Genomic DNA, 12,052 nt, shown 5'->3' with positions numbered 1-12,052 from the left:
TATGCAATAATGCATGTCTTACATTCATTTTTTTAAAATTAGTTTAATTTATCGATGATCGACTGATGTCAGCTCAATTATCTTTCATTTCTCAATGCATATTTAATATTGCGGGGATTTACTCAGTGGCTCCTAACACATTTTGGCACTGAGGTTTGGGGTTTTTTTCGTTGTTTTTTTTGTAACTGAACAAAAGTGCTCTCTGACACTTCGACACGTGACGGACGTGAGAACGCTGGTTTATTTACGCGTGTCGTTCGAGAACGTACGAGTTCCCTGTGTCAGCATCACCTCCTCTAAAATCAGCCCGAAGCAGACTTGTGGAGTTTCCTCTGTTACACTTTGCTGTCTCCTGATAACAAACTCTTTCTCTGTCTCTCTCACACACACACACTATTTCTCTCTCTCACACACACACACACACGCAGAGCAGGTGGAGCCTCCAGATAACAAGAATCAGCTCTTGACAGGCGTCTATACGATGTGGCAACCGCAAGTCGGCTGATGTGGTGGCGGCACCGAAAGACATAAATTTAAGAAAAAGCAGCAAAACAAGTTTGCAAGTTTGATATATGAACGCAGGGAAGGAAAAAAAATATATACAAAATATATAACAACGCAGATGATGTGAAAAACACAAAAAAAAATTTTTTTTTTTTTTTTTTTTAACAGCCAGACATTGAAGATATATAGAGCGGGAAAGGAAGGATGGAGGGAAGAAAAAATACTTAAGGATGCATGGGGATACATGAAGTTAACCCTTCGCAAACTGAGCAAATTAGCCTAATTTCTTTCAAAAATAAAAATAAAAATGGAAAGGCAAAACAAAAGAAGAAATGACTCAAAAATTATCAAGAAGTTAGCACAAAAAAAAATCCTGAAAATTAGTAATAAATAAATAAATAAATAAATAAATAAAAGGTGGAAAAAGGGCTTATTTTTTGTAAGTTTGAAGTTTAAAAATTTTAAATATATATTTATATATATCATAATTATAAATAATTAATTAAATAATTTTAAATAAAGTTTATCCCTTGCTTTTCCCCTATGCCCGAGCTTTAAAAAGAATGTGTGTGTGTGTCTGTGTGTGTGTTGTGTGTGTGTGTGTGTGTGTGTGTGTGTGTGTATAAATAATGACAGAGGCTTAGTTTGTAAACAAAATTTATATATGCATTTGTGATAATTATAAATAAAGTTTACCCCTAGCCTTTTCCCATATTCCCATATAGCTTTCATATATACATACATACATATATATATATATATATAAATCTGTGTGTGTGTGTGTGTCTGTGTGTGTGTCTGTGTGTGTGTAAATCACGACAGAGACAGGGAAGATGCAATGCAAAATATAAACCAGTATAAATAAATAATTATTATAAATAAATAAATAAATAAAAATGTTCTCTTTTGTAATTTTGTATCTTTTTAGTTGTGTTAACTTAATATGCTAAAAAAAAATTCATGCTATTAGCTGTAAATTCTCCTTCTGTGCTGCTGCCTGCACGACCGCCGCTGCTTCGATATCAAAGAGTATATGCGAAAGTCGAGAGCGTTCACTCCACAGCAAAATCTGGGGACCAAAACGTCACTGTACAGAAAAAAAAAGACTGTTCAAAACGACTGTCCATTCGAATCATGAGCTTCGAATGTTTGATTTTTTGTCGCCGTGATCACTTCGGGAATTATTTGCAGTAAACGCAAACAGCTGCATCCGTTGAAATCTAACAGTAAACTTGTGCTGCGCTCTCATCCTCAGCTGAGATAAACAGAAGCTCCGATAAGTCCGAGCAGATAAACACACACACACACGCTGATAAAGCAGCAGTGTGTCTGTAGATTTGTTCCGACACACGCACACATGCACACACACACGTGTTAACATGTATTCGGAGATAAAGCAGCCATGTGAGAGCGGCACGTTTAAAGGAACAGAAGTGACAATTGGAGGAGTGTGTTGACATAAGTACTCAACGACAACCACTGGGAATGCGCGAAATGATTACATCATTGTTAACCACGGCGGGGTTAACCGCATGCGATTTGATCAGCTGGTTAAATCCTAAACGCTTCGGTTTCACCATCTGTAACGCTAATCCAGCTAATTTTACACAGAGAAAGTCACGATTCTCTTATACTGCGAACCAAAAGCAACTTTCGACGCCACGTCTACTCCACAAAGGCGGAAAACATGTGATCTGATGGGGGGGGGGGTGTGGCTTACTGGTGCTGGAAGCTCTGCATGCATGTTGCTCGTCCTGCTAATTCAATTCGATTTCATTTTTAACGCCCGTTATCACGAAACACATTTTGCCTCTGTCCTTAGAACCATACGTCACAAAAAAAACCCCTGTTAATGGGGACCAAAAATGGAAGACGCCTCAGGAAGGCTGAGGAGGGAGCCCCCTTCCAGGTAGTTTCCACATTTCACGGTGGTACTTTTTGTCACTTCTCAAGTGTTTGGACAATTTTGAACACTTAAACTGTGATTTCAGGAGTGAGAATCAAGAGTAGAAGCTGGTTTTCTCTCAAAACGCTGTACCAAGATATAACAGGAAACACACACCCTGAACGCACACTGTTACAAAGTGTTCTCGACAGTTTCTGCAGCAAGGGAAACAACCACAGGAGGCGTACAATAATATATTTCTGCACCTTTTTTTTTTCTAAAGACTACAATATGAAATCATTCAAGCAGCTGAGAGACCTCAGAAGAGATCAGTGTGGAGATAAATCCACCGCTCGCCATGTGTTTCGTCAATGTCAACCACAAAATGCAGCCACGCATTTTTTCTGGTGTAAGAGCGGGTGGAATTCATATTTTCAACAAAAATTCAAATTCTCAACTCTCAAATAACCTCCTCTTCACCCTTTAACAGCTGTTGTTACTGTATGGTTGACATCTTTTTGCAGTCAAATTGCTTTTTCTAAAAACTTGGCAAAACCCAGTTTCATTTTATACAGATGTTTTTATACAATTCATTTTAGTATTTTGAATATACTGAAATTTATTCAGTTTTAAAAAAAATATTAAATTGACTTTTTATACCTACAATGTATTTTATACAGATTTAGTTTTCAGATTTATTATTATTTGTATTCATTTTTTTCTGAAGTTACTTCTATTTTCAAGTTTTTATTATATAGCATTGACAATTTTTTTTAAAGAATATGTTTTATACCAATTTTTTCTTTTACCAGATTTATTTATTATTTATTTATCTATTTTATATATTTATTGATCAGGACTAAGGTTGATTAAGAGATTTATCCCCAAAAATGGAAATAATTATAATCTATAATATTCTTATAGCAGTTATTGGAAGTGGACATTTTTGTCCTTAATGGCTTTAATGGGGCCTGAATTTTAAATCTGACTCTGCACAAAAAAAAAAATACAAATGCATCAAAATAAATGTTGTTGCTAATCTTTGACATATCCAAGACTGTGATTAAACAAAAACTACTAGTCCTTTAAACTATAAAATATGATTTAGTGATTATGGAGTATCCCAGGACTGTCGGCGCCCTGGTTCCCTCATCAAAAAGTATATGGGATTTTTTCATTGTATTATGGATTGTTGCAGGTAATAAGCTTTGTGCTTAACATAAATTACTCACAAGTCTTGTTCAGCAAAATACTTTTCACAAATGAACACCACTTTTAGGATTTTTGAAGCCTAAATGCAGTCAACAGAAGTACAAAACTACCGTCCTGTCGCCACCACTATCAGGCTGAAAAGCTCGGTTCTGTGTGATGACGTTTTTGTAGTCTGGTATAGCCAATTGTTAACAATTATTACTGTTAACAATTTTTTAAGACACATAAGAGAGTTCTCAATGGGGTATTTACCGAGCCATTTTATGTTGTAGAACAAAACGTGAAAGTATTGTGTTGACCAAAGGCCTTATTTCAGGCCTTTCAGTGATTATATTGCTATTTTTTTCTTTATGTTTGCAGATAGTTCCAAACATTTTTATGCTATCCCCCCTTTGCTGGGAAAATGAAGCAGACGTGCAGTCATTCTCACAGCTGTGGGTGATGCAGCCGGAAGGAATGCCTGCTACATTCCTCACTCTCCTCCTTACTGTCATCCTCCCTGTCGGCTGGGAACAAGGCTGCAGGCTCCCAGATGCAAGTGTGAGACCTGGAGGTTCTGGTTCAAGTATTATCAGTTTTTAATCACCCGTCAAGTCTCTCTTACGGTTCACATCCACTCAACTAAAAATTCAAAGTGGGCAAGGTTCTTTAGTTATCACCCAAAACTTGTTTCATGAGGTAACCCTGACCTTGACCTTTGACCTTCAACCATCAGATTTTAACGAGTTCATTATTGAGTCCAAGTTTCCCCAACATTTGGGGAAAATACCACAAGGCCTTCTTGAGATATTGCAGTCATGATAATGAAATGGATGCAAGGTCATAGTCACCTTGACCTTTGACCATCAAAATCTAATCAGTGCATCTTTCTACTTGAACATGTTTGCCAAAAATGAAAAAAAAAAGTTTAGGTTTTCTTGAGATATTGCGTTCAAAGAAATGAGACAGACAAGGTTACAGGGACCTTGACCTTTGACCTGTGACCACCAAGATCTAACCAACCACCAACCGTGTGTGAATGGGTGAATGTGACTCTTAGTGTGAAAGTGATTTGAGTGTTTGAAAATGACTACAAAAGCACTATAGAAGTCCATTTACCATTCTCACAGACAGGTTTGTATGTTATCCAATGTAAATAGACACACAGCAGTTTGTATATAGCACAAATCATGAATGACGAATGGCGTTACGCCCCTAATGTACAGTTATGTCCATTATTTAGGAAATAAAATTTACTGTTATGTTTAGGAAAAAAACTTGTGTTTAGATTTAGCAAAGTAACGTCTTTGTTGTTAAATTTAGGAAAATAAACCCTATGAGGACGTACTTTATAATAAGTCAAAGTTAATACGGTTCCGAAAATGCGTCTCAAACGGAAAGTCTATTGATTTGTAACTGATTCACCACAGCAGCAGGAAACGTACAAATCGCTTGTAACAATAGTCAATAGTGCACGTACTGTATCATTTTGGAGGCTGAATGTTACACGTAATGTTCTACCAGCTCATTTGATATCGCACAACTCTGCAACGTTAACAAGTTTATACCAAAGTGCAGTTTTACCGTAAAGCAACATCTGGTGGATGGCCATATAGATGCAGGCTAAAGCCCAGATGAAAAACATGAAAAAAAAATGAGATGCCACAGAAAACTCACTTGAAATACTTAAAAACATACAATATCAAGCCATTAAAAACCAAGAGGCAACAATGCAGGTAAACAGCGCAGGTAAACTTAAACTACCCACACACATGCACACAAAACACACTTACCTCTTATAGAATCAGACTGATAGGAGGACAGTGACTCAAAGATACTGTTGGATGCCATGAAATGAGATTTTTCTTCCTCTCCACTCTTTTTTTTTTTAATCTGTAAATGAACAGAAAATTCACAGAGACACAGACAACGAAAGGTCAAGAGGAGTTCCTCCAACAAGCTGAGAAATCAACATTCACGGCCAATCTCTTAACCACAAACCACATCTATCTATGTGGGTGTGTGCATGGCTTTGTTTGGAAAGGAGTGTACTGCACAAATTCATCACTGATTTAAGCACACCAACAGAGCATTCAGTGGTTACAACTCTAAAGTTTTATGGATAAAAAACAAAGATAAAGGTAAGTTGTGAGGTAATTTCCTGTCTATTTCAACATGTTCTCATGCCAACTTGTCACATGTTGCCACCTAGCAGTGGAATTCCACGTCTACATGTTATGTTTTGAGTATTCTTTACATTTGTGCTTAGGCAATAAAAGCACATGGCAACTAACACCGGCATCAACAAACACGCATGCCGAAGACTGATGGTGAGGATTTCGGGAAGGAGGCATATAGTAAGGTGTTAGGTGAAAAAAAACATAACACGCAGACAGGAAGCGGACACTGGACTCTGCATGAAAGTCTGGGGTTTGTTGGTCCTTATATCATGCTGGTACCTGCAATGTTTCTATATCTATCTACTTATATACACACAGAATTTCTGTCATTTAAAACATACTATAATCTCAGTGAATAAAACCATAGTAGCCTGAAAGGCTTATCAATATTTTTCTGTTGCTATTTAGGATGTCCCGATCGTGATTTTTTTGCTCTTGATCCTAATCAGATTAAATTAATTTTGTGTATCTGCCGAAACTTTTATTTTGCCAATAATCCAGTAGCAAAGTTTGCACTTTTTGACCCTTTTATGTCACAAGGTGATGTGAATGAGGACCCAAATGCAGAACAAATAGGCAGATGGATGTCCAAACCATAAGCAAGCTTTTAATTCTGATATAAAGTCCAAAAGAAACATATGACCAAATGGTACAAAAAAAATATGAATGAAAAAACAAACTAACTCAGAATCAAAGAAGATACATGGATGAAGACAGGCAGGGATATGCCAGGAACATGGCAGGTCACAGCAAGGAAAAACAGCAGAGTAAATAGAGCAGGATCCACAGCAGGGTAAACAGAGCAGGATCCACAACAGGGTAAATAGAGCAGGATCAACAGCAGGGTAAACAGAGCAGGATCCACAACAGGGTAAACAGAGCAGGATCCACAGCAGGGTAAACAGAGCAGGATCCACAGCAAGGTAAATAGAGCAGGATCCATAGCAGGGTAAACAGAGCAGGATCCACAACAGGGTAAACAGAGCAGGATCCACAGTAGGGTAAACAGAGCAGGATCCACAGCAAGGTAAATAGAGCAGGATCCATAGCAGGGTAAACAGAGCAGGATCCACAACAGGGTAAACAGAGCAGGATCCACAGCAGGGTAAATAGAGCAGGCTCCACAGCAGGGTAAATAGAGCAGGATCCACAGCAGGGTAACAGAAGCAGAAAAACCCGCAGGGAATATACAGGTTTATATACAGAGAGGGCACTGATCAAGACAACACACACAGCTGGTTTAAGTGGACATGGGGTTAGGGGTTTGGACAACAAATAAAAATGTGGCTGGAAACACAAGGGAGGACTAAACAAGACTAAAACAGAAACAGGTGTGCAGGGGAAGATTGACAAAACAGGTGAAACTAGTACTAGAGACAGGAAGAAAAACCATGCATGACACATGAGGAGTGAAACTACAAAATAAAACAGGAAACAAAACAAGAGAAACCAGAAACAAGGAAAACAAGAAAGAAAAACGGAAAACCCCCAAACAATTGACGCAAATGAATTATTTTCCAGGATTTTACAGGATGTATTGTAATATTTTGCAAAAAATGAATGTAAAAGTATTACAGTAACTTACTGTGAAAGTCATGCGACTAGTAGCTGGTAATTTATTGTAAATGTACACTCAAACATTTTACAGTGCAGACTTGTAACATTGTTCACTGTTAATATTAATTGTTAATTAAATGTTAATTATTTACAGGATGTATTGTAATATTTTGCAATAAATCCATGAAATCCATAAAAGTATTACAGTAACTTACTGTGAAAATGGTAATTTCTTGTAAATGTACATTCAAACTTTATTCACTGTTAATTATTTCCAGGATTTTACAGGATGTATTGTAAAATTTGCAATAAATTAATGTAATAGTATTACAGTAACTTACTGTGAAAGTCATGCAACTAGTAGCTGGTAATTATTTACAGGATGTATTGTAATATTTTGCAATAAATTACTGTAAAAGTATTACAGTAACTTACTGTGAAAGTGGTAATTTCTTGTAAATGCACATCCAAACTTTATTCTCTGTTAATTATTTCCAGGATTTTACAGGATGTATTGTAATATCTTGCAATAAATTACTGCAAAAGTATCACAGTAACTTACTGTAAAAATCATGCGACTAGTACATTTATTGTAAATGTGCACTCAAACATTTTACAGTGCAGACTTGTAAAAGTTGATATATTCAGTTTTTGTGTGCTACAGCAATAAAAGAAGGACCATCAAACATTGTAAATAGCGGCGGTAAAGAAGCTGCGGTTGCGGTCCTCTTACCCTCGCCGCAGTGTCCCAGTCCGTGGCGGAGGTGGCTCCTTGTGGTTTTCCAATCCGACCAGTGACTCAGATGCAAAATAATCCACAAAACTCTCCCATTCTCTCTACCTTTCTCTAGTTACTCTCTCTCGACATGCTTACAGCTCCTTTCTGCTTCCGCTCTTTCTCTCCGGCGCCATGCACATCTTCCTTTACCGCTCAGCGCTCTTTATGACTCTCTTCTTCTCCGGTTTTGGTATACGGTTCTCCAAATACCTGCGTTGATGACTTTTTTGTCTTCAGAGATGACTCTCTTCCCGACATTTAGTCGAAGCAAAGAGAGATTCTCTTCTATTAATCTGACATTGTGGCTTTAGAGTATGCATAAGTGTGTGTTGGTGTGTGTGTGTGTGTGTGTGTGTGTGTGTAATCAAACTAACCACCTGCCCCCCATCAACCAGCAGTTTTCATCGAGGAAGTAGCTGTGGTTAGAGCGAGAGAAATGAGGAGAGAGGGCGTTGTGGTGTGTCTTTCTGAGCACCCATATGTGCGTTTGTGGTTTTTTGTGTATATATATGTGTGTGTGTGTGTGTGTGTGAGACTGTGTGTGTGTAGCAAAGGTTAGAAAAGAGTGAGTGTGTCACCTTTACTCCACCAAGACTCATTGCAGGTCAGACTGTTAGACCGCCGTGACCACTTCTCTGTGTGCACGCTTTTGTGTGTGTGTGTGTGTTTGTGTGTGTGTGTGTGTGTGTGTGTGTGTGTAAGAACATGATGATGGTTAGTTGAGTAGAAGTGTAGTCCACAGCTGAAATTATATAGTTATATATTATCAGTACAACTAATAAGTACTGTGCTGCATTTGTGCTACACACACACACACACACACACACACACACACACAAAAAGGGGAATTCCACTGATTTCACATGTCGAAGTCAAGTCCACCTCCCACTAACCTCCCACTCTGCCTATGGAAACAGTTGTGCGATCCAATGATATAATATATATAATTTGATATTTAAGATAAATAAATGAATAAAAATTAGCAAATTTGCCCAATTTCTTTCAAAATCATGTGGAGAAGGAAAGTAGCAACGACAGAAGCAATGACCAGAAAATTAGCAAGAAATTTGCAAAATTTCCCGAAAATTACTTAGGTGAAAAAGACACATGGAAAATACCTTGAAAAAGTACTTGTGATAATTCAAAGATGTAATTATAGTTATAAATATTGTTTATTCACTAGCTTTAAGAAGGCAATGAGCAATGAAAGAAGAGATGACCCAAAAATTAGCACAAATTTGCAAAAAAAGTATCGGAAAATTACCCAAAAGGCAAAAAAGACACATGGAAAACACCTGGAAAAAGTGCTTATGATAATTCAAAGATGTAATTATAGTTCTAAATATTGTTTATTCCCTAGCTTTAAGAAGGCAATGAGCAATGAAAGAAGAGATAACCCAAAAATTAGCACAAATTTGCCAAAAAAGTATAGGAAAATTACCCAAAATTATTTAGAAAATAAAAAAGTAAAAAAAAAGAAAAATTGGGAAAATATCTGGGAAAAGTACTTATTATAACTCTGTAACATTATTTTAAATAAGTAATTATTATAATTATGAATATTTTTTGTTTTTATCTTTAACTTTTTTTTCCCTGGATGTTTTTGCCATAGCTTTTCAATTTTTTAAAATTTTTATACTATTTTTTTCAATGTGTGGAACATTTCGTACATCGTTACAGCCCTTGAAAAGTGATGTCCCTCCAGGTTTTAAAGGCTTAAAGTTCACTTGTAGAAGAGTCATCACATGTTGCCGCTTTGCATAGGGCTCCTAAGTCTGCACATTACGCTCTAAGTATCCTTTGTCTGCTGTCGCTGCCATATGCTTCACGTACTTATGTATAGACAATGCAAGCCCATGGAAACCAACTCCGGGACGTCAACAGAAGCACATGCTGGCATAGATTGTTACGTTTTGGCAAAAGAGGCATTGTAAAGTGCAGAAAAATAAACATACAAACACATCAAAATCCGTTGTTTGTGCGGTGCTGTTCAGCAGCGTATCATGCAAGCTTGAAAGCTAGCTTTTGGCATTGATACTGTAAAATCTGTCGGTCTCACTTAAAATAACCTCGGAAACTGATCGCCTTGAAAAAAGGAAAGTAAATGCAGCGATTTATCTTATTTGTTAGAGTTTTATGTCCTAAATATACTTGAAATTGAGATGAATATAATATAATATGTATATAGCACAGTACACTTGAATTACTGAGGCTGCTATGACACGAAAAGGTTGATTTAATCAAACTTTAAGTTGCAACAGACATTTAAATTGTAAAAGGGAAAGTAAAAATAAATTAAGACTAACAATTATTTTTTGTTTAATTTTTCAAGGCAATCAATATCCTAAAATGTATGTAAAATTCACTTGTCAGATTTTACAGTGCACAGAAAGCACTTTTTAAAAAAAAAATAATAATTTCTTCGAAAATTAAAGAACTGGTCAAAAGTAGAAATAAACAACTTAATTACGCTTCGGTCCCCAAATGGTTTGTATTGTTTATGCCATTTAAAAGCCCACACAGTGTAATAAGATCGTGTGTGTGTGTGTGTGTGTGTGTGTGTGTGTGTAGGTGCAATCAAAGCTTCTACATCTGCTGGTTCAGTATCTGTAATCAGCCGTTTGATTGGAGTACAAACACACATACACAAGCCCAAAGGCAACTTGAGCCTCAAATCCACGCCTCCTTACACCCCAACACCTGCCGGGACACACTTCTACCCCTCCTTAACTCCACCTCAGCCACCGCAACACACACACACACACACACACACACACAACGCCAGTAGAAATGCTACACCACCGCTGCAAAATCTCTAAAACACAAAGTGCAGTTTTTCTCTTGTTATTGTCTGACTGAATTTTCAGGCAGGTCAGCTGGACAGAGGGTAGCTGAGGACTGGCTCAGGAGACAGTTGATGTCCTACTGTATGTCCTGGGAGAGCTCAGTGGGAGGCTGCTCACCCACTGACCCCCGACCCCTCCCAGACACAACATGATCTCCAGCTGCAACTTCCTGGGTCACGCTGGGGTCAGACACTGACATAAGGGGCTTCCCAATAACATTTTATTGCCCGGGGGGGGGGCTGTGCCCTACGTCCTGCACCACTCCATCCTGTGGTTTTCAAGCCTGTTCTTATTCCAAATGTGTAAAATATTGCCATTCTGACAGTACCTCTGGCATAAGATTGCGATGCCAAAAGCCACCTTTTGCGTGGACATGAAACGCCACTGGACAGCGTCAGGTGAGAACACGGCAGGTAGAACTGGTTCTTACTAACCGCTGGCAGGCACCTGGGTGGCACCTGCAACATCCACATGATATGTGGACAGGCAACGTCAGGTTGAAACATTGCCAGTTAGCATCTAGTATAAAGAACTCGAGGGTGCCTGTAGGGTGCCTGTAGGGGTCCTATAGGGTCTAAATGTGATTTTTTTATTGTATTTTGTTGGGGGTTACCCTAACCCTAACCCTAACCCTTTTTTTTTTTTTTTTTCATACCATAAACCTTCTTCCCCTAATCCTAAACATCTGTGCATCATGTGTATTTGCTGACATCAAGGTAATGGCATCTGGGAACGTCAGATGCAAAAGAATACCTAAAACGTAACACGAGGACGCAAAGGAATACCTAAAACATAACATGTAGACACAGAAGAATACCTAAAATGTAACACGTGGTGGCAGAATACCTAAAACGTAACATGTAGATGCAGCAGAATACCTAAAACATAACACATGGACGCAGAAGAATACCTAAAACGTAACATGCAGACACAGAAGAATACCTAAAACGTAACATGTAGATGCAGAAGAATACCTTAAATGTAACACGTGGTGGCAGAATACCTAAAACATAACATGTAGATGCAGAAGAATACCTAAAACATAACACGTGGACGCGGAGGAATACCTTAAACATAACATGTAGACACAGAAGAATACCTAAAATGTAAC

General features: G+C 37.8%; 1 protein-coding gene across 2 annotated transcripts in view; it reads right to left on the bottom strand.

Annotated features, from left to right (window-relative positions):
• The window catches only part of runx1 (RUNX family transcription factor 1), a 67,197-nt gene extending 58,710 nt beyond the window's left edge, over positions 1-8,487 (bottom strand). The window contains exons 1-2 of one of the 2 annotated variants that reach the window (XM_088074364.1): positions 8,051-8,487; positions 5,374-5,473 (exon numbers count right to left, since the gene is read on the bottom strand). Coding sequence is in view for 1 of the 2 variants with exons in the window: in XM_088074366.1 (XP_087930492.1) it covers positions 5,374-5,431 (58 nt within the window). In the remaining variant the exon portion in view is untranslated. The remainder of the gene's footprint in view (positions 1-5,373; positions 5,474-8,050) is intronic. The other variant, XM_088074366.1, reaches the window with a different exon arrangement.
• Positions 8,488-12,052: the final 3,565 nt, after the last annotated feature.

This window comes from Plectropomus leopardus, chromosome 24, assembly GCF_026936395.1.
Source record: "Plectropomus leopardus strain MGB_pleo_1.0 chromosome 24, ASM2693639v1, whole genome shotgun sequence".
In the NCBI taxonomy this organism is placed as follows: Eukaryota; Metazoa; Chordata; class Actinopteri; order Perciformes; family Serranidae; genus Plectropomus; species Plectropomus leopardus.
Note: the sequence above shows the minus strand (reverse complement) of the source record. Positions and strands in the feature narration are given on the sequence as shown.